Here is a 23,910-nt window from a genome sequence, read left to right as displayed (position 1 = left end):
ATCTCTTTTTTTCTCTCACATATTTTAATTTGGATTAGTCCATCTTTCTTTTTGTAGTTCATTTGTGTTTTTCTTTTTCTAATTATAATTAGAATTTTATGATTTTTATTTTTCCAAAACAGTGTCTATAATTTGTCTTTAGTTTTTCAATATCCAAAATTTTAAATTTACAAGTTCTTTCATCTCTTTATTTTACTGGGTGTTGTGATAGCTTTAACTGTGAGAAGGGTAGGACAAGTACATACCATTCTCCTTTTCTTCAAAATATTTATATATATAATTTTATCTCTGGGTGACTGTATTGTGTACAGTTTTTTATTAGGCTGACACATATAAAAAAATATATATTATTTATTATTATTCTTCTGAGGCTTATTTACACTGAATGAGGCCCTTTATTATTGTTATCACTATCAGGAGAGACAGAAATTCACTCTTTTAATGTTCAAAAGCCATAAACCCCCTTCACTTTCCTAATCCTAATTTCTTTCACCGCTAAAGCCTTCCACGAGAAGCACCTCCATCCATTACCGTTGGACCCAATCTCCTCCTCCAAGAAGTCTTCAGATTTTATCATGTTGGAGTAGCCGTGGACGTCGTGAAGCCAGAATCCATCAGTGTCGTCCAACTGTGTCCACCCGTCAAGCAGCTGCGTCGTGAGGTGCTACTATCTTATCGTCGATAACCTTCCTCCCGCTGCCGGTAAGCACCACTAGTTGACTTGTGTGGTATTTAATTTTCTCATTGAGAGTTCACAAGTTATTTAACCCTTATTTATGGATTTAGTTTTGTGTCTCTATGATCAAGTTCCTTCCTTTTTACTGTGACGTTAGTTTGAAAACACTAATTAAAAATTCAACTTCAAGGAAGTATTGTTGCCATACTGCACTCGTATAACATATTTGATTCTCCAATAATTTGGTTTAACTTTGGTTCGCTGATGTTAGTAGTGTTTTTTGTTCCTAGTATTCTACTAGCCATTTGATTATCATTAGCAAGAATGTTATATGTTGTTATCATATATATCAACAATTGTTGTGTTCTGATCTGAATTATGTTTACTGTAATTTAGGAGTTCATTTATGTAAGATGCTTTTACACTTTTGAATAGTTTAGGATTATGACAAAAGGGTCTCTTTGCCCTGTTTCTCCCCTAACTATTTAGTCAGTTCTAGCTTTAACTGTGATAGCTGTAACTGTGCATATAATTTGTCTATGATTTTCCGATTTCCAGAATTTTGAATTTACAAGTTCTTTACTCTCTTTATTGGGTGTTGTGATAGCTTTAACTATGAGAAGGGCAGGACAAGTAAACCCCATTCTCCTTTTTTCTCAAAATATTTACAAAGTTAAACCATATCTAAATTTCTTCTTTAATGTAGCTAGAAAAAAGAAAATTATAATATGAAATGATATATTAATATAGGTCAAGGAGAGGAGTTTATTTATACATTCGTATCTCAAGTTATCAAATAAAGCATGAGTTGCTTAAGAAATTAATATTGAGTAGTTTAAATAATTGAGAGAAAAAACACTCATTTTTATATTTGAGGTCAAATTAAGATTTCACGGTGAATTAAAGAATTTAATGTTCATGATTTTTTCAATATACTTTAATTTGTTTATTTGCGTAGATTGTTATTGACTTGTTGACTAAATATAAACATGATTATATGAAGAGTTAAAGACTTAACATATATTGATCATTCTCAAATTTAAACAGGGCATATGCTTATTTTGAGTAATGTATTACTCCTATTATGTAAAAAGTTGTTTATGAGAAAGTGATAAGGTAAAATGGTTTAAAGGAATTTGAATTTCGATAACCTAAATATAAACATATCCTATGATAAGGCCTTTACTCGACAAAAAAGGCCTTAGACATCAGTGCTGTTACTCTATCAGTGTGGCAGTGTGTATGTTATGGCCGTGATTATATGTCCTAAGTATGTATAATAAATGGTAAACTGGTTTAAAGGAATTTGAATCTTATTTGTAGTTCAAGCAGCATCCTTTGGGTCTTTTTATCTCTGTGTGGTTGTATTGTGTACCATAATTAAGACTTATAATATATTTGTGCTTTTGAATAATATTTTTGTAATTTTCTCTCTCCGCATCAAAATAAGGACTCTCATATATCTCATGCATTTGGCTAAATTGCTGAACACAGTTATTGTTTGCTTGATTTAGGTTTCAAAAGATAATTAAGACTGGCAGAAATGAAAGTTTGGATTTATTAACTTGAATGTCCTATAATATATAGTTGCTTATCGAAGTTTTCTCAAGTTCTATATGTTTTATATATTTGAAAATTGAAAGCTCACCCTAAAGGTATTTTATTTTATTTTATTCGAATACCAATTTGTTATTATTTTATATTGAGGCTGTTTGTTCAGAAAATATAATTGACGAAGCTGTTGAAAAGGCATGTTGCACCAATTAAAAATTTTAAGCCTATTGCTATTTCTTTGTCCAAATATAGTTTGAGATAATTTTTTCTTAACATGTTAAATTATAGGCTTATATTTAATGCTTTAGAATTTCGGTTACTTTTTTGCATTTTAATAATAGTATAAGTGATACCCTTGGTGGTATCCAGTTTATTAAGATGCTCAGGATAGGACGTTACATGAAGAAATCAAAGTTAGACACAGCATGTCAGCAACTTGTTTGCTGCATCGGAGGCTCGGAAGTGCAAGGGACGCAAAACCACCGAATTTTGGGATGTTAAAACAATTGGTATACAAGAATTTATCCCATGTATTTTTTTATGATTAAATTTTATATAATTTCATCGCATCTTGGTCACAGTGGTTACTCACACAGACTAACTATGATTTACAGAGTCTGATGGGACAATCAAGCAACTTCATTTAAGTGTGAAGGATGCTATGAAGCCACCTAACGGTAGAAAGATCGTACTCAGGTTCAACGAGAGACTGCAACCAGTTGGAAATGAAGCTGGTATTCTGAGCGGCGTTTTGGGATTGCTTGGATCTGAATACACCAAATTCTCAATCTGTGAGAAGGACTAGAGAAAGGTTTGCTCTAGGGACAAGATCTATAATGAATATGTAAAGGTAAAATATTATATTTTTGTAGAGATCCGGAATCTTAATTTGATGCCTACTAACAATTTAATTTTACTGTTGCAGGAATTATTCCATTTTGAAGAAGATAGTGGAGGAATTATCAAGCGTACAATATTAAAAATGCTAGGAAGAGGTTGGAAGGACACGAGGAACATGTTGTTTCATGACTTTTACAAATTAGAACTGACTCTTGAACAAAATATTAAAGGTCATCCACTGGGAGTTACTGCGGATCATTGGAGATGGTACCTTGATATCGCAACAATGAAGAAACAAAGGTAATATATTTTTATTTCATAACAGAAAAATTCTATTTATGTTACATTGAGTTAGTCAGAAATAGTGTATAGTAGCTCTTACTTTTGATGGCATAACAGGAGAAGTGTAGGAAAAATGCTGTGAATCGATCGAAGCAGTTATACACTCACACTGGCAGATCAAAAAGCTTGGCAAGGCTCGAAGAAGAACAGGTAATTTATGATTGAGTCACTTTTTGAACCTTCTCTATGTATACCTATTCACTATTTAAGCTATATTGTTGCAATCGGAACGACAATGGCGTCTAGTTGGTAGAGGAGAGTTGTTTGTCTTAACGCACAAATGATCTAATGGCTCCTATCTCTATGATGTAGCTCGGGCTATTGGTGTAAGTAATGTGTTGAGAATTGCTATGTTGTTTCTTATAGGTTTTGTTTGTTAAAATTGTGTTGAGAGTTTGTTCAGTTAGCAATTAGCTAATAAATGCTTATGTTTTCTTATCTAACTGTGTAGGAAAGAATTACGGAGATTGAGCAACATGATGAATCACCTAGACTGTTGTCTCAGGATGATTCTCTTGCTCAAGCTCTTGAAAAGAAGCACCAGGATAGTGTGTGTTGCATGGGTATCAGACTGACTACTAGTCAAGTGTTCGGTACGAATTCACATCAGCCGAGCATTGGAACTCAAAGGAAGGAGACCCAAATGGTGTTGCTTGAACTACAAGGAGAGTTGGCGGCTGAGAAATTAAAATGGCAGGAAATGGAGGATGAAGTAGCAGCCGAGAAGACGAAAGGGCAGGCAATAGAGAGTGCTCTAAAATATTTAGTTCAAGGGCAAGGTGGGGAGCTGCCACCAGATGTGGCTGCATGGATGAATTCATTTGAAGGACAGAGTAGAAAGTAGAACCTAGGATTTGAAATTTATTCTTTAAGTTAAATATATACTTTTTTATTGTTGACTATAAAACTCTTAGTAAGGAATACACTTTATTGATATTTGGATTAATATGAGTATTATTATCAGTTTTGCTAATATCGTTTACCCATCAATTTATTCTTTTAGATACAAAATAATAAAGTTTTCTAGTTTCAGAAAAAATTCAAAAAATAACAAAAAAACAAAAAATAATACCTAGTATATTCAAATTAAAAAAACGCTGATTACTAGTGCAAAATACAGTGTTTTCGTGGTCATTTAGATGGAAAATAGCGGGGGTTACAAAATGGCCAAAAATAAATTTAAATTTTTGGAAAATCAGATAACGGAAATTTGAAACCGCTGCAAAATACATTTCAAAAAATATAACGGTCAATAGAACAACAGCGGTTCAAAACCGCCAAAAAATGCGGTCGAATTTAATATGGCCAAATAGCGGCGGTTTAAAAAACTGCCGCTAAACAAATTGACGCTCTTTAAGGGGTTTCGCTGCGGTTGTGCCAGCGGTTTAGGAAAACTGCCGCAAAATCAAATCTCTACGCCCTATACTGCAACGGTTAAAAACCGCCGCTAATTCCTATATAAACCGATGCTAAATCCCGCTTCTCTTGTAGTTTACCATCACTTATGGAGAGAACCTTGGTGCAATCCATCACAGTTGGTATCCTGTGTGCTGCAGAAACCTTCTTTCTATAAACAAAATGGGAGTGTGTCCCGCAACCCTTGTGAATCTTTATATACTAATAATTGAAATGGACAGTGAATTAATATGTTGTTCTTCTCTGGATTAAAGTAAGCAAAAGAAAGATGATATAATGGAAATTAATAAAGCTAAACTAAAACGATACCTGTTGCTGTTGCATACTTCTTTAACTCCTTCCAAATATGCATAGACATAGAGTTGAAAATATTAAATTTTATTTATTTATAGATATCTAAAACCCAAAAAGAGAAAGAGAATAAAAAGTGCGCTACAGTTGCTAAAACAATAACTCAATGTGCTTCAATTGGAACTTGGAAGTGGTCAAGTGAGTCAGAATTAACTAACTTCTAATAGATTCAATAAGTCAGATACTTTTATTCTGTTCATTGCCACTTTAATATCTCCTTAAAAGGATTCGATTCATAGAGATTAGAGAGTAACTAGGTGACTAACAATTTTTTAAGAAAAATGTTAGGATCAATATTTTTTATTAATATTAGACAATATTTTGGACCAATATCTTATTTTTATACTATTAAGATTTTGGACTTACTATTAGAATTTAGTTAAAATTTATTATTAGAAATAATAATTTAGTTAAAGTTTTTTATTATATTCCATGGAGCACAAGTGGTCCATTAGTCCTGTATCTTATATGTTTTGAAATGAATAAACCAATAATTTTCTCAACATTATGCTTCATAATTTAATATGAAGTTTCAGTTACCTACAAGTTACTAATTTCTACTTTGCCTGCAACTGGCCAATTAACCGAAGGGCGATTTTCTTCTATAACTTTTGGGGCCTCACTTGGTATATACATATATTGATTTATCCTCTCTATAGATACTATATAATTTTCTAGAGTGCATTGAAATTGAATTGAAAATACTAGGGAATTGTTCAGTGAAAGGCCATAAGAGAGTGCTATGCCAATAAATCCTGCAACAATAGACATCTAAATTAAGAAACTTGCAATAAGGTATTTTGTGAATTGATGAATCCATATTTGATGATGATTTTTGGTTAGAATTGAATAGATTTTCATCACATAAACTCACACTTATTCCCTTGAATAGCATGCTTTTTATCTCTCCTCCCCATTTGTGCTTGATCATGAAAATATGCTCTTTTATACTTAATTGAATCTATTTTATTCCATTTAACTTCCATTCAATGCCTTGATATTGTTGGTGAATGCTTTCAGGTATATAAGGTAGGAATAGATTGGAGAAAATGGAAGAAGAGCATGCAAAGAGGAGGAAGTAAGAGAAATCAAATGAGTGAGCTCAAAGACGTGTGCGTGCGCACAAGCGACGCACAGCCTCCCAAGCAGAGCGCGTAGATTGCATCGAGCGCGTCATGCATCCAGCCAAGCATCGCGTAGTGTGCGTACGCACGGCTGCTTGTGCGTACGCACAGGCCTGGATTTCTCGCGAAGTGTGCAGACGCACGCGTCTGTGCGTCCGCACAGGTGTCCGCACATGACTTCATTAAAATAGCACGTGCCTCGCGATTTGAGGGCTTTGGAGGCCCATTTCTGAAGTCTTCTAGCTCATATTGGAGGGGAAAATGAATACATAAGATAGCATATCATTTACTATAGTTTAGGAGTAGTAGTAGGAAGTCTTAGTTTAGTTTTTCTCTAAGTTTTTCATCATCTCTATTAGGGTTTATATTAGGATTTTACATTCAAGTGCCATTTCTATTTTTTATCTTGGATTTTGGAAGATTACATTGTAAGTATATCCTTGTTATTACTCTTTATAGTTACATTGTCATTACTCTTTCTTCTAATTCAAGTTATAGTTCAATTTTGCTTTTCTCTTGCAATTTTAATTTCTTGTTGATGAATTTGATGTTGGATGCTGATTATATGCTCTCTTGTGTTATCCTTGTTGATTGAGACAATTGTTACTTTTAGTTTCAAATCTTTACTCATTTTTCTTATGTTTAAGCTTTTTGCCCACCAAGTGTTTGACAAAATATCAAACATGGTTTTAGGCTAAATTTTTGGTTCTTGGCTTGGGTAAAGTGAGAAATTGGGTTCCTAGAGTTGGAATGTCCAACATTTAGTTTCAATTCTTGGGTTGTTAATTGTTCTTGTCCCCACTAACGCTAATTTGTTGCTAAGGTAATTAGCAAGCAAGTTAGGATTTGTGGGTTAAGGACACTTATGCTCATTTAACTTACTTTCCGATGTGAGGGTTGATCAAGTGAGACTAATCCATTATAATTGTCATAGTTGTGGTTCCAACAAGAAAAGGACCCTTAGCTCACTCCAAGCCAAGACTCTTTTTGATGCTTTCAATCTTTTACACCTTTATATGTTGATTTCTTTTATACTTCACTTGTTTATATTATATAGTCGGTTCTTTAATTTCTTAATTAGTTCAATCATTACAATTTTACATATTCTTTTATTGCTTCATATGTTCATTTCTCCATTCACAAACCGTTGATCACTACAACCGGAATTGCACACTCGTTGTTCTAAAGTGCTCCTAGGGAGACGACTCGGGAGTCTAATACTCTCAGTTTTAATTTGGTTTTGCTTGTGACATATGCTGTGAATTTCCAATTTGATCCGAGGGGCCAATTCGTCGGGTTGAGACTATACTTGCAATGTTAAATCCGTTTTCTTTGGATAACCGAGTTCCTAACCCACATGCGAATTGATCCTAGCCTCTCCATCAAATTTTGGCGCCGTTGCCGGGGAGTTTACTTTATGTGCAATGAGTGCTACTATTTTGGATGTTATAAATATGTGAATATTGTGAATACTTGATTTTGGTTTGCTACTTGGCACTAATTAGTAAGAGGTACCTCTATCCTAGTATTGATAGTAACTAACACTTTTTGTTTGTTTAGGCCTAGACTAGTAGATATAATTAGAACATATATATACTCATTTGTTCATTGCTTTTGTTGAAATTGTTGCGTTCTATTTTTCCTATTCATCATGAACTATCACCGTTTCGGCTTGGAGTCTAGTTGTTATCATGTTGTAGGAGGTGGAAATTCCGACGTTGGTTCACCTCAAGGTATGGGATGTCAATTTGAGGGAGGGTCACAAGCCGTCAACTCTTGGCAACAAGGACCGGTGCAAGGGCCCTACGGCCCCAATTTCTATCAACCTCTCACATCTAGTGGAACACGTCCTCACTACAATTTTGGCCACCCGTGTGCTCATGCCCCATACCCTCGACATGAGATACAACCATCCTACTTTCAAGCCCCTCTACCTTTTCCAACACCGATTCCATCTTCACCTATCCACCTACCGCCACAAGTGGGACAACCTAGATCTCCCCACCATTCCACCCCAATTAACTTCCCTTATGGAGAGCCTAACCTTCTAGTCCTCATCCAAGAGCAAAGGGAATTTCAAAGGAAGCAAGAGAATTGCATGGCCACTCTTGCCGAAGCTTTGTCGCGATTAGCACCCTCTCACTCCACCCCTAGTACCCCTCCACCCTCAATACACCCATCAATCCCAGAATCTAGCATTGATGCTATAACTCCGAAAAGAAGTGAGCTGCTTAGTAAGGCAACCCCTCAACCCGCTCTTCTGAAGGAGGAATCTATTGATGTGGGTGAAAAATTTATTGAAGAAGGAAGACAGGACGTACTTGAAGAAGATAGCCACTATGAGCATCAAAAAGGTCTAAGTGATGAGGTGATCTTCCAAGTAGGGAACCTTGAAGAAGAAGAAAATGGAAGTAGCCTTCCAAGTCTCCACAACCAAGAGGACAAGTTACCCTACCAAGAAGCAAGGAAAGATTTGAAACCACTACCACCTCATGTTAAGTATGCATTCCTTGATGAGGAACATAAATTTCTGGTGATAGTGGCAACTGACTTTTCCGATCAAGAAGAGCAGCAACTCCTTGAAGTTATCCGGAAGTATAAGAAGGCAATCGGATGGAGCTTAAGTGACATTGTAGGGATAAGCCCTCAAGTGTGCCTCCATCGGATTTTCTTCAAAGAAGGCGCCAAGCCGGTTCGACAACCACAAAGGCGGCTAAATCCTACCATCCTTGACGTAGTCAAGAAGGAAGTGACTCGCCTTTTGGAAGCGGACATCATCTACCCCATTTCCGACAGTGAATGGGTGAGTCCGGTCCAAGTAGTGCCGAAGAAGTTCGGAGTAACAATGGTAAAGACGGAGAGTGGAGAGCTTGTGGCCACCCGAGTCTAGAACACTTGGCGAGTGTGCATTGATTACCGCCGGCTGAATCAAACAACGCGGAAGGACCATTACCCGTTGCCGTTCATTGACCAAATGTTGGATCGCTTGGCAGGTAAATCCCATTATTGCTTTCTAGATTGATATACAGGTTACTTTCAAATTCACATAGCTCCTGAAGATCAGAAGAAAACCACTTTTACTTGCCCCTTTGGAACGTTTGCGTATAAGAGAATGCCGTTTTGTTTATGCAACGCACTGGCAACATTCCAATTATGCATGAAAAGTGTTTTCTCGGATCTTTTGGAGGATTGTATATGGAAGTCTTCATGGACGATTTCAGTGTGTATGATAGCTCCTTTGATGCTTGTTTAGGGAACTTAGCTAGGGTACTAGAGCGATGTACCAATACTAACCTTGTTCTAAATTTTGAAAAGTGTCATTTCATGGTGAAACAAGGTATAGTGTTGGGTCACATTGTTTCTAAAGATGGAATTTTCGTTGACCCGGCTAAGATCGATGTCATTTCGAGTTTACCTTACTCCTCCTCGGTGAAGGAGATCCATTCCTTCTTAGGTCATGCAGGATTTTATCGTCAGTTCATTAAGGACTTTTGCAAAGTCGCATTGCCCCTTTCCCGCCTACTATAAAAGGATGTAGAATTTCATTTCAATGAAGATTGCAAAAAGGCTTTTGACAAGTTGAAGGAAGCACTAACTACAGCTCCTATTGTGCGAGGCCCAAATTGGAACCGACCTTTTGAGATCATGTGCGATGCCTCGAATCACGCCATAGGTGCCGCGCTAGCACAGCGCGATGGTAACGCTCCCTACACTATAGCTTATGCATCAAAAACATTAGATACGGCTCAGTCGAACTACACCACCACCGAAAAAGAGCTTTTAGCCATTGTTTTCGCTCTAGACAAGTTTCGACCTTATTTGCTAGGCTCTAAAGTGGTGGTGTATTCTGACCATGCCGCACTAAAATATTTGCTAAAGAAGAAAGAGTCAAAGCCTAGGCTCATTAGGTGGATATTGCTTTTGCAAGAATTTGACTTGGAAATCAAATATAGAAGTGGATCCCAAAACCTAGTGGCGGACCATTTGAGTCGGCTAGAACATTTAACTTCGGATCCCACTCTTATCAATGAATCATTTTCCTTAGATACCTTGCAAGCAATATCCCAAAGCACCCCTTGGTTTGCCCCGATAGCTAATTACTTGGTCGCTCATGTCTTTCCCCCACAATTTTCATAGCATCAAAAGGATAAATTAAGAAGCGATGCTAAGTATTATCTCTGGGATGATCCACATCTATGGAGGCGTGGGGCGGATCAAGTAATTAGAAAATATGTGCCGGAATCTGAATTCTAGTCTATCCTTCAATTTTGCCACTCATCTGAGAGTGGGGGTAATTTTGGCCCACAACAGACAGCAAAGAAGGTTTTAGACTGCGGATTCTGGTGGCCCACTTTGTTTAGGGATGCCAACCAGTTTTGCAAATCTTGTCATCAATGCCAGAAATATGGAAATACCTCTCAGAGAGATGAGATGCCCCAACAACCGATGATTTTTTGTGAGATTTTTTATGTTTGGGGCATGGATTTCATGGGGCCATTTCCAAATTCCAATGGGTTTGTGTACATATTGTTGGCAGTAGACTACGTCTCTAAATGGGTAGAAGCAATTCCTATCCGTTTCGATGACGCTAATACCGTTGCTTCCTTTTTGAAAAATAACATTATTTGTAGATTTGGGTCACCACGAGAAATCATGAGCGACCAAGGAACCCACTTTTGTAACAGGAAAATTGAGGCATTGATGAAAAGGTATGGGGTTATTCACAAAGTTTCTACAGCCTATCACCCCTAAACCAACGGGCAAGCAGAAGTATCCAATAGGGAGATCAAAAGAATCTTAGAGAAGGTGGTTAACCCATAGAGGAAGGATTGGAGTTCCAGATTGGGAGACGCATTATGGGCCTATAGGACTCCTTACAAGACCCCAATTGGAATGAGCCCCTTCCATATTGTTTTTAGGAAACCCTGTCATCTTCCGGTTGAGTTCCAACACAGAGCCTTTTGGGCGGTGAAGAATTGCAATCCAGACGTAAAGGGGGCGGGAATGAAACGTAAGCTCCAATTGGAAGAATTAGAATGCCTTAGGTTGGAAGCATATGAAAATGCTCAGTTCTACAAGGAAAAAGTTAAGGCATTCCATGACCAGAATATAAGGCGGAAGAACTTCAAGATAGGTGACAAAGTGCTTGTGTACAATTCAAGGTTGCAGTTCATGCCCGGGAAATTGAGGTCTAGATGGGATGGGCCGTTTAAAGTGGTAGATGTCAAACCATACGGGGTGATGGAAATGATTCACCCCACTAATGGAGTTAAGTTTAAGGTCAATGGTCGTAGGGTGAAGCTCTATCACACTCAACCCAAAAATTCCAAGGAGTTGGAGATCTTCTTCCTTGGTGAAGTTCCTAAGTGACCAATGAAGCCATGCAAGTCTAACTTAGGACTCTAAACCAAAGTGCTTGGTGGGAGACACCCCACCATGGTGACATTATTCCAACTCTATCTCTTGTTTATAGTCTTTTGCCTTATTTGCCTTTTTTGTGATATAATGGATAGTTTATGTTTGATTTGATGAATTTTGAGTTGTTTAAGTTGTATTGCTTATGGACTGTGAATTTGTGCTTATTTGAATGGTTAGGGGTTGGTATGTTGATGTTCCAAGGGTAGGAACCTAAGTTTTGAAGAGGAAAATTTTTTCTGAAACAGGGCATCTGTGCGTCCGCACCCACCTGTCCGTCCGCACAACCCTGAATTTTTCGCCATCTGTGCGGACGCACCAACCTGTGCGTCCGTACGAGCTTTGCTTTGCCCTCTGGTTGCAACGCCAGTACAACCTGTACGTGCACGCTGCCAGTTTTCCTTACCCTGAGCGAGCGCTCATACGCGTGCGACCGCACGCACTCCCTTTCATGTTCCATCTGTGCGGCCGCACAGACGTGTGCGTCTGCACGCAACTTAATAGCCCTTCTGGTGGCAGAGAGGGAACAGCTTGTGCGTGGGCACAACCTCCCCCATTCCCAGCCTCTGTGCGTGTGCACACACGCGAGCCTTTGTCCTCAAGTTAAAAAAAAACTCTTTTTGTGCAGTCGCATGTCTTTGTGCGTCTGCACGCCCTTTTGCAACCCCTTTGGTCGCAGCGATCGCACGCTGTGTGTGTTCGTACCCTTCCAAGTTTTCGTCTCTGTGCGTCCGCACAGGCCCCTGTGCGTCCGTATAGGATGTGTTCTGGGCAATAACAGGGCAACTTGCCCTGTTGAGAGGCAGCTTTCTCTTTTCTTTTTCTTCTTCATAGCTGCCCCCTCTCCCTCTTCTCTGTCTAGCTCCGCCGGTCCTGGCCGCCGCTGCTGCCAGCCCACCGCCGGTGACCTCTCTCTCTCTCTCTCTTTCTTTTCCCTTTTCTTCCTTTCTCTTCTCTCTTTTCCTTCTTCCTTTCCTTCTCTTTTCTATATACACCACCAGTGAGCTCTCCCTCTTCCGGTGTTGCTTCTTTTTCCGGCAAACCCGACCATGTGATTTCGTAGTGGCTATAAGAAGTGCCATTGTTTCCCACCTCATTCTTGTCTTCTCAACCTTTATATCTAAGGTTGTTGTTTTCCTTTTCTCTTTATGTTAATATTTTCTTTGCAAGTGTTTCCATTCCTTTTATATTGCTTAGATTTTATTAGTTGTTTACTTTCATGTTTCCTTAATTTGCAAAGTGTTGTTGCTTGACTTTTTGGGATAGGTTATGGGCATATTTGAGCTTAATTGTGATGAACTTGCACATTGCATACCACATGTTCGATAAAATGCCTCAATGAACACTTTGTTTGATTCATATGACTTGGCCATCATATGTGTTCGATTTATCTCTTGTTAGGCATATTGTATGAATTGTGCAACTTCTATTATGACTTTTGATGGTTGTTAAGTAAATTCACCGATGCATTTCCTTATTTGTTCATGTGCAATTCGTGGTTACAAATGCATTGTGTGTATGAATTCATTTGTCATTGTTCATCAAAATTGTTGATTTGGTAATCACTATACAATGGTTCAACTTCAGTTGATGTCTTGATCAAACATCTTTTGCACTCAAATTAAGACCATTGTATGTGTGATTACCACTTCTTGAGAACGAACAATTGCCAAATCCTTTTCGATGTTTGCTTGAAGCTTTGAGTTGTGAATTGCCTTAAGGATGTGGTTGTTGTGATGTCCGGCCGGTGTGTGTAGTCCAACTGCGTGCATCATTGGAATTTACACAACGTGTTTTTTTTGTAAATTACACCACTTATCTAAGCTTCTTTTAATCTTATTGGAGCTTTCTCAATGATTTTTACTTTAATGTTGCCCTATGATCTCGAAATTCTTTTGTTTGTATTTTCAGGATGAGAAAGAAGGGTAAGGCACCGGTTGAGCAAACTACCGCTCGCTCTCCTGATATATGGTGGAATCGCCGCGGTGATAAATCGGATACCTTGTCGAACCGAAGAGTCGACTCTCAATACGAGGCTATTGAGGAATGAAAAATCCATTGGGAGCAGCCGTTGAAGGTTCCAAATCAATATAAGGCGGTCATTCACCAAAAGATCGCCTCGTTTCATTGGGAGTTTCATGAGCGAGAACCCATTGAAATCAATGAGACTATGGTACGGGTATTCAAACTACCAAGCTTGGGAAACTAGGTCAGTCTTTTTCTGGGGTAGGATGTTGGATACCTCCAATCAGTCTCTGGAAGCTATCCTGAACATCCCCCACATTCCATTTGAGAAAGACGAATACTCCAAGATAAAAGAGGATGTCTTCGAAGGAAGAATATCTCTGACTCCCATTCTTGAGAAAATAGACCGTCCTGGTGCATCTTGGGAGTATAGCAAAGGGAAGAATTCTGTTCCCACTAGTATTGCATACTCTGATTTGAATGCTGAAGCTCGTATATGACATCAAATTATGGCGGATTACATCATCCCGAGCACCCACACTACCCATGTGAGATTTATAACTGCTTTGCTACTTTGGGCTATTATGCAAGGGAAGCATATAGCCATCTTGCCCTTATTGCGCAAATCGATTTGGAAATTGATTGAGAAGAAGAATGTCAGCATTCCATTTCCATCGATGGTGATGCGTTTAGCAAATGAAGCGGGGGTAGAGAGGCGACCAATGGATATCATGCTTGAGTTTCCTAGAGGCAACAAGTTCATTCCGAGGGGAGATTTGGAAAGATAAAAAAAAACAACTCCCTCCAAGAGGAAGACACCCACAGCATCACCATCAAGTCTACCACCTCCATCAACTGCTTTACCTTTTCTCCGCCCTCTTCCGGATCTATTCCGTGATATCTTGCACGATATCCACTACATGGAGTATTTGGAAAACAAACATTTTAAGTGGATAGTGGCAAAGCTAGAAGGATGGGACCCCGGCCCGATTCCTACAGCTTCATCCGAGCTAGCTGGGGAGGAGCTTGATGCAGTTGACCATCCCATTTCTGAACCCACCAGCTGAAGGTGGCCCCCTTTTCATCCTCCCGGATCGTGAGTATGCACGGAGGACCGTGCACAATCTAAGTGTGGGGGAGGATCGATGACTTCAAGGGGGGTAAAAAATTTCTTTCTTAAAGACACTTTGCAATGTTTCTTGTAGTACTTTTTCTTTATTTTGAGTAGCTTTATTCCTATTGCATCTTGTTTGGTTCGTTGTGAATATTTCTTTATCGTTTATGGATACTTAGTAGCTAATATTTGCATTTTGCATGATATGATGAATAAGTGGTGAAACACCAAGGAATTCCCATGAAATCTTTTTCTAAGGGCATACCATTGATTGAATTCAGGAAAAATTATTTTACCAACTTGTTTGGAGTATTTTGTTTATAGAACATGGAAAAAGGAGCTCGAACAACATACCTTGTGAGATTTGAGCTTTAATAGATGGTTGCATTTTTCAACCATAATGTTGTTCTTGTGTGCGATTGTACTCCTTTTTTATTGTGATAATTGATTTGCATGATTCTTTATGTCCTGTATTTGTGTTTGGATGCATTTAGCATGATTGAGGCTATCTTTGATGATAAACTCACTAACCTATATGGCCAACCCTTGCATTCACCTTTGTGAACTCCTTTGAGCCTATGAATCCCCTCTTGTTCTGATGATAGTACATTACTCCCCTTAAGCAAAAAACCATTGATGTCCTTGAATTACTCTTTGATTAGCTTGGGTGGATTAGTGTGTAAATTCTAAGTGTGGGGGAAATTTAGGAGGCATTGGTAATAAAGGCATGAATTCTTTGTGAAAAATATTTTGGACAAATAGGTAATGCTCATGCATTTCATTAATTGAAACATATGCATTCATTTTTCAAATTAAAAAAAAAAACCTTGTGCACAACAAAGTATGAATAAAAAGAGTAAATAAAGGATGCATATGCCATGTTTGAAAAGAAAATGTATGAGTAAGATGAGATATAAAAAGGAAATGGGTGGGAAGGTTGCATTGTCATGTGTATATAGGTGATGTAGGATTAGGTGGACGTTCAAGCTAATCAAAGAGCTAATTCCTTGAGTCCACTTGACCATAAATCATCCTACCTAAACCCTAGCCCCATTACATCCCTCTAAAGACCTCATGATACTTGTTATTCATGCATTAAATACTAGTGATTGTTAGATGAATTGCAAATCTTTGAAAAGCATGATAAAAGGAGAATTGAGTGGTTAAACCCTAAACACTGAGCTAATTGAGTGAAAACACATCCGGTGAGGGGTTCCATCGCTTGATTCCATGTTTTTACACCTCATATTGCGTCTTCTTGCAAGTTGTTTGATTGGATAGTTTTAACAACTTCAATTCAATTCTTTGGACATCAATCTTAATGCATGAACTCTTTGCATTGGCCCTCAAGCTTTCCTGTGATGGAACAGAATTTCATGGTTTGCTTCTAACCACTCTCATCGTAGTACATATTAGTGATTAGCCTTAGGATAGTTACATGCATTTAAGTAGTATATAGCATAAGTCATTTTCCCTTTCATCTATCTCCTTTGTGTGTTTAGCATGAGGACATGCTAGTGTTTAAGTGTGGGGGAATTGAAGAATCCATATTTGATGATGATTTTTGGTTAGAATTGAATGGATTTTCATCACATAAACTCACACTTATTCCCTTGAATAGCATGCTTTTGATCTCTCCTCCCCATTTATGCTTGATCATGAAAATATGCTCTTTTATACTTAATTGAATCTATTTTATTCCATTTACCTTCCATTCGATGCCTTGATGTTGTTGGTGAGTGCTTTCAGGTATATAAGGTAGGAATGGATTGGAGAAAATGGAAGAAGAGTATGCAAAGAGGAGGAAGCAAGAGAAATCAAAGGAGTGAGCTCAGAGATGTGTGCGTGCGCACAGCCACCCAAGCAGAGCGCTTGGATTGCATCGAGCGCGTCGCGCGTCCAGCCAAGCATCGTGTAGTGTGCGTTCGCACGGCTGCTTGTGCGTACGCACAGGCCTGGATTTCTCGCGAAGTGTGCGGACGCACGCGTCTATGCGTCCGCACAGGTGTTCGCACATGACTTTATTAAAATAGCACGTGCCTCGCGATTTGAGGGCTTTGGAGGCCCATTTCTGAATTCTTCTAGCTAATATTGGAGGGGGAAATGAAGACATAAGATAGTATATCATTTAGTATAATTTAGGAGTAGTAGTAGGAATTTTAGTTTAGTTTTTCTCTAAGTTTTTCATCATCTCTATTAGGATTTATATTAGGGTTTTACATTCAAGTGCCATTTCCATTTTTGATCTTGGATTTTGCAAGCTTACATTGTAAGTATTTCCTTGTTATTACTCTTTATAGTTACATTATCATTACTCTTTCTTCTAATTCAAGTTATAGTTCAATTTTGCTTTTCTCTTGCAATTTCAATTTCTTGTTGATGAATTTGATGTTGGATGTTGATTATATTCTCTCTTGTGTATCCTTGTTGATTGAGATCAATTGTTGCTTTTAGTTTCAAGTCTTTACTCATTTTTCTCATGTTTAAGCTTTTTGCCCACCAAGTGTTTGATAAAATGTAAAACATGGTTTTAGGCTAAATTTTTTGTTCTTGGCTTGGGTAAAGTGAGCAACTAGGTTCCTAGAGTTGGAATGTCCAACATTTAGTTTCAATTCTTGGGTTGTTAATTGTTCTTGTCCCCACTAACGCTAATTTGTTGCTAAGGTAATTAGCAAGCAAGTTAGGATTTGTGGGTTAAGGACACTTATGCTCATTTAACTTACTTTCCGATGTGAGGGTTGATCAAGTGAGACTAATCTATTATAATTGTCATAGTTGTGGTTCCAACAAGGAAAGGACCCTTAGCTCACTCCAAGCCAAGACTCTTTTTGATGCTTTCAATCTTTTACACCTTTATATGTTGATTTCTTTTATACTTCACTTGTTTATATTACATAGTCAGTTCTTTAATTTCTTAATTAGTTCAATCATTATAATTTTGCATGTTCTTTTATTGCTTTATATGTTCATTTCTTCATTCACAAACCATTGATCACTACAACCGGAATTGCACACTCGTTGTTCTAAAGTGCTCCTAGGGAGACGACTCGGGAGTCTAATACTCTCGATTTTAATTTAGTTTTGCTTGTGACATATGCTGTGAATTTCTAATTTGATCCGAGGGGCCAATTCATCGGGTTGGGACTATACTTGCAACGTTAAATCCGTTCTCTTTGGATAACCGAGTTCCTAACCCACATGTGAATTGATCCTAGCCTCTCCATCATGAACAATAAAGGTTATGTATGATTTGTTCTATTCCTCACTGGCGAGGAAAGTCTCAGGTGGAAGCACAACCATGTAAAGTGCTGCAGCAGATAGAACAACAGCACTGATTGTTTCTAACCGTTGGATCAACCATTCATTTAATGTGAAACTATGAAAGAATGGACTAGCATTGACATCAATCAGATCAAGATTCTTCTTGAAAAAGGCATCTTCCTCTTCAAAGGCCCTTATTTGTTCTTTACAGCTTTTTGTCAATGTCATCCTTCCCACCAAAGAGGCCATCTCTATCTTAACGCCATCAGAACCTGCTCCAAAATTCATCCACATTCCAATTTGACATATTTAATTTTAAGCATCTACCAGTTAGTAAAAAAAGATAAATATCTAGGCACTTCAAAGCCCAAGTTGTCACTGTAGTGATAATTTAGATGCTGCATGAAAAATATAATATAAATTGTTAGCAGTTTAATCTTGTGAGGATCAAATTATTAGTTTATATTGATTTATAACCAATCCATACACTCCAGTGCTTTAAGCATTTGATAAATAAAACTGACCCTGCTTTCTTCGTCATTGGCTATGCTAAGTAAAGTCATTAGAACTTTGCTTCTCAAACGCAATCCAATAGTTTTAGAGTTCTTGCTAAGAATAGTCACTATCAATACCACAATGCCAGCATTCTTGATAATATATCTGCTAGTGGGGTGTTCTTCAGAAACCTTATAAATATTATCCAGTGCTCGCGCGACGTGTTCAATAGACAACGGTTCCTCAATCAGATGCTGTGCTGCAGATTTGACTTGATATTTAACAATCCTGCCAATCAACAATTATATCATAAGGTTACACACTAGTTTCACATGAAACACACAAAATGGCCTACTACCTAGATTCATTACCCTAATGCAAAATGTCAATAAAATTTCAATGATTTGCAGTTCGTTAGGCATGTGAGACCTGGAACCACTTCTATTAACTTTGGTGGATAAGATTACAATTGTAAGAGAATCAATTTAATCAAGTTTCTACAAGTTGCGTAGCATCCGTGTTTCATGTAACACCTAAATCATTATACATCTCAATGGTTAAAAACCTCTTTTGAAGCTCAACGTGTTAAGCAACATATGAAGTTCCAAAAATTGGCGCAGAAAAATTGAGCCCTAAGGTTTATCACGAAGAACAGAATCACAAAATCAGGATATATATACCTGAAATTTGAGATGGTTACGAGAAGAACTGAGAGAGCGAGCTGAGATTAGATGGAAGAGGCGCCAGAGGAAGCAGATGCGATGAGAGCAGCGGAGGAGAGAGCTCTACAACGATGGGAGTAGACGCGATGAGAGCAGCAGCGGAGGGAGCTCGTGCGACGCAAGGGATGATAGAGAGAGATCGTGCGATGGAAGCGATGGCGACAGCGGCAGTGGCGGAAGCAGCTCGTGGGATGGAGAGAAGAAACAACTGTGCGACGGAGAGAGGAAGAAGCACATAAAGGTAGGAGTTGACAGTTGTGTTTATTTGTGAATGGAACTCAAGAGAGAGAGAGAGAGGGTGGGGGTAGATTAGGTTTAAGTTAATATTTTTTGACGGAATATTTTAAGTTACAGACAGATTTTCTGTCTGTAATAATTTAATAAAATACAGTATTTTGTTCATTTAAATATAGACGGATTTTTTGTCGGTAATTATTTTCCATGAAAAAGAATTAATATTTCTGATAGAATTATTGACAGATTCTCTTTTCCGTCTGTAATTTATGCTAATTCATTTTCCTTTATTTCCGATAAAAAATGCCTCGCAAAATCTGTCTGTATTTCCGTGGGATAAAATCTGTCGGAAATATCCGTTTGTAATAAATAGTTTTCTAGTAGTGACTATTTTAGGATAAATATGAACCTAAGAATAGTAGTGTACTTTTAATTTTATTGTTCAAGCGAGTTGAGAATTTTTTATTATTGCTAAGTAAAAAATGCATAGTGTTACGAGAATTACCTGAAACGTTTACTTGGGCCTAAACGTGAGGTCCAGATCCCTTTGTATGACAGCGTCCGACTTGTTGATATCGAGGTGCCGCCTGTCCGAGTTCCTCGTGAGGAGGTGAGGGGTGGTACCTATAAGAGAATCCGATGCTTAAGTTAGCAAGGGCTTTAGGCAGGTTTTTAGTAGATTAGAACGTGAATATACCTGATGGGTGTCAGTGTACTTATAGTAGAGTTGATAACCACCTTTGTTGAAGTAGTTCCATCTTTTCTGATGGATAACATTCCCTTTTATCTTGGGAGTTTATTGGGGATCTATCTTTTTAGTGAAGATAGAGAGTGTAGGCGAGATTTGGGAAAGCAGTTACTTGCTTTTAGGCAGGTAGAGCTGAGCTCCTTTGTCAGTGTCCGACCTCTTTAAAGAGGTTGGGCGTGTCGTGGAGGCCACCCTTTTTGGTGGGTCTTTTTATCTTATTGGGCTTGGCTTTATTTTTTGGGCCAGGGTATAAACAATGCCCCTACTTGAATCCTGAGTTTTCTGTAGGTCGAGGTCAAGCATTTCGCGGCTTCTGCTTTCTCGTCGGGTGGCCGCCTTTCCGAAGGTCGGGTACTCAACGTGTTTGAAAATTTGAGCGTTGTCTCTTTAATGGGGGGAGAATGTTGCGCGGCAGTTTTCCTTGGAACCCGTGCACATTTTTGAAGAGGAGTTAAGAGGGCATTAAACCCCTTATTTCTTATAAAATCTCTTTGGCTTCCCCTCTTCTCACTTTCTACATTTCTGAAAGCTTTTATCACTGTGAAAAAGTTTCATTTTCTTTGCATTACTTTGTGGCTCCAGTTCTCAAGAATCACCCAGTCTCATCCTTGGTGCACGAATTGTGAATCACACTTTTCACAACTCGTACCACTAACCAGCAAGTGCACTGGGTCGTCCAAGTAATACCTTACGTGAGTAAGGGTCGAATCCCATGGAGATTGTTAGCTTGAAGCAATCTGTGGTTACCTTGTAGCTCTTAGTCAGGAAAACAATTCACTTATCAAATTGAATTGCGAGGAATAAAAGAGCATGAAATAAATACTTGTTATGCAGTAATAGAGAATATATTGGAGTTTTGGAGATGCTTTGTCTTTTGAATCTCTGCTTTCTCCCTGTCTTCTTCTTCACGCACGCACGTCCCTCCTATGGCAAGCTGTGTGTTGGTGGATCACCGTTGTCAATGGCTACCATCCTTCCTCTCAGTGAAAATGGTCCAGGTGCGCTGTCACCGCACGGCTAATCATCTGTAGGTTCTCGGTCATACTGGAATAGGATTTACTATCCTTTTGCGTCTGTCACTACGCCCAGCACTCGCGAGTTTGAAGCTCGTCACAGTCATCCAATCCCAGAATCCTACTCGGAATACCATACACAAGGTTTAGACTTTCCGGATTCTCAAGGATGCCGCCAATAGATTCTAGCTTATACCACGGAGATTCTGATTGAGGAATCTAAGAGATACTCATTCAATCTATTATAGAACGGAAGTGGTTGTCAGGCACACGTTCATAGGTTGAGAATGGTGATGAGTGTCACGGATCATCACCTTCTCTATAATTAAGCGCGAATGAATATCTTAGATAGGAACACGCATGTTTGAATGGAAAACAGAAATAGTTGCATTAATTCATCGAAACACAGCAGAGCTCCTCACTCCCAACAATGGAGTTTAGAGACTCATGCCGTCAGAGATTACAAAGTTCAGATCTAAAATGTCATGAGATACAAAATAAATCTCTAAAAATTGTTTAAATACTAAACTAGTAACCTAGGTTTACAGAAAATGAGTAAACTATGATAGATAGATCTATCCTTGAGCAAAGTATGGACTATTATATATTGCTGGAAAGCCCTGGATGTCTACTTTCCAACGCAATTAGAAGCGCACCAATTAGACTTCTGTAGCTCCAGAAAATCCATTCCGAGTGCAGAGAGATCAGAATCCAACAACATCAGCAATCCTTTTTCAGCCCGAATAAGATTTTTGCTCAGCTCCCTCAATTTCAGCCAGAAAATACCTAAAGTTACAAAAAAGCACACAAAATCATAGTATAGTCCAGAAATATGAATTTTTCCTAGAAACTAATGAAAATATACTAAAAACTTAACTAAAACATCCTAAAAACTACATGAAATTAACCCCAAAAAGCGTATAAAATATCCGCTCATCACAACACCAAACTTAAACTGTTGCTTGTCCCCAAGCAACTAGACAAATAAAATAGAATACAAATAAGTCACGAAGCAATAATATCTCCGAGTTTTTGAGTGAAGTTCAGATTCTAATTAAATGAGCGGGACTAGTAGCTTTTTGCTTCTGAACAGTTTTGACATCTCGCATTATCCATTGAAGCTCAGAATGATTGGCATCTATAGGAACTTAGAATTCAGATAGTGTTATTGATTCTCCTAGTTCAGTATGTTGATTCTTGAATACAACTACTTTTATGAGTCTTGGCCATGGCCCTAAGCACTTTGTTTTCCAGTATTACCACCGGATACATAAATGCCACAGACACATAATTGGGTGAACCTTTTTAGATTGTGACTCAGCTTTGCTAAAGTCCCCAATTAGAGATGTCCAGGGTTCTTAAGCACACTCTTCTTTTTGCTTTGGACCTTGACTTTAACCGCTCAGTCTCAAGTTTTCACTTGACACCTTCACGCCACAAGCACATGGTTAGGGACAACTTGGTTTAGCCGCTTAGACCAGGATTTGATTCCCTTAGGCCCTCCTATCCAATGATGCTCAAAGCCTTGGATCCTTTTTACTACCCTTGCCTTTTGGTTTTAAGGGCTATTGGCTTTTTCTGCTTGCTTTTTTTTTTGCAAGCTTTGTATTCACTGCTTTTTCTTGCTACAAGAATCATTTTTATGATTTTTCAGATTATCAATAACATGTCTCATGTTCATTATTCTTTCAAGAGCCAACATATTTAACATTCAAGAACATCAAATTCCAAAGACATATGCTTTGTTCAGGCATTCATTCAGAAGGCAGAAAGCATTGCCACCACATGTAAACAATTAGAATTTGTTTTATTAAAAATTCGAGAAATATTGCCTCCTTATTCTAAAGAAAATCTTCTATTTTATTCATGTTTAATGATGATGAGAAAAATAAATTATAGCTTAATTGGAGATAAAATAACTACTAATTACCACTATAACTTCTAAGGTAAAACTAAAATAAGAACAATTATCACAGAGTTAAGGTTAAGATTAGAGCTCAACAACCTTGAGTTTGGGATGTGGATGTTCCTCTAGTCCGTGGAGTGCTTGGTCCTTCAAGAGATAACTTCTGACGCTTCAGTTCCTTTAAGTCACGCCCTTGCTCTTCTTGTTCCCTGAGCAGTTTGCAGAGCATACTGTTTTGATTTTGCTGTTCTTCCTTTATTTAGTCCATAGATTCTTGCAACTTGGTGACATATGCTTCAAGCTGTTCCCAATATTCAAATTGAGGGACTTCCGGGAGAAATTCTTGCGCCCTCCTCTTGATGGGGTCATCCTGCATTTATTGTTTTTCCATTGTGATTTTAGTGATTGGTTGTTCCACTGAGATGTACTCCGTTATTCCCATCCTTACTCCAGCATCTTTGCAGAGCATAGAGATTAAGCTTGGATAAGCCAACCTGGCATCTTTGGAGTTCTTGTTTGCAAGTATGTAAAATTTAGATGGAATCAGTTGATGAACTTCCACTTCTTTTCCCAACATAATGCAATGGATCATCACTGCTCTTTTGACGGTGACTTCAGAACGGTTGCTAGTGGGCAATATAGAACGCCCAATGAAGTCCAGCCATCCTCTGGCGACTGGTTTGAGATCTTCTCTCTTGAGTTGATTTGGGAGAGCCTTGCTGCTGGTGGTCCAC

General features: G+C 38.2%; 1 protein-coding gene and 1 long non-coding RNA gene across 5 annotated transcripts; one reads left to right on the top strand and one right to left on the bottom strand.

Moving 5' to 3' along the window:
* On the top strand, window positions 419-4,385 carry LOC107619769. 4 transcript variants are annotated; one of them, XR_002354047.1, is made up of 7 exons: window positions 419-702; window positions 2,600-2,739; window positions 2,845-3,080; window positions 3,156-3,370; window positions 3,470-3,562; window positions 3,659-3,738; window positions 3,864-4,385. It is a non-coding gene; the product is annotated as an uncharacterized LOC107619769 (long non-coding RNA). The 4 variants fall into 4 exon arrangements; XR_001615783.2 differs by lacking the exon at window positions 3,659-3,738; XR_001615781.2 differs by having other exon boundaries at window positions 3,470-3,738.
* LOC110266880 (ABC transporter C family member 10-like) lies at window positions 5,720-18,720 on the bottom strand. The gene is made up of 2 exons (XM_021111924.1): window positions 18,064-18,720; window positions 5,720-5,934 (listed from the first exon to the last, which is right to left on the bottom strand). The coding sequence occupies exons 1-2, from the start codon at window positions 18,350-18,352 to the stop codon at window positions 5,720-5,722; spliced, it is 504 nt and encodes a 167-aa protein (XP_020967583.1). The 5' UTR covers window positions 18,353-18,720.

Source organism: Arachis ipaensis, chromosome B09 (genome assembly GCF_000816755.2).
Source record: "Arachis ipaensis cultivar K30076 chromosome B09, Araip1.1, whole genome shotgun sequence".
NCBI classification, from domain to species: domain Eukaryota; kingdom Viridiplantae; phylum Streptophyta; class Magnoliopsida; order Fabales; family Fabaceae; genus Arachis; species Arachis ipaensis.
This window is presented reverse-complemented; position numbering and strand designations above follow the sequence as displayed.

Coding starts and splice junctions, on each gene's coding strand:
- LOC110266880 (XM_021111924.1), bottom strand. CDS start 18,352: ATGTGGATGAATTTTGGAGCAGGTTCTGATGGCGTTAAGATAGAGATG. Junction 5,935..18,063: donor ACCTGAGACTTTCCTCGCCA/GTGAGGAATAGA, acceptor CTATTGTTGCAG/GATTTATTGGCATAGCACTC.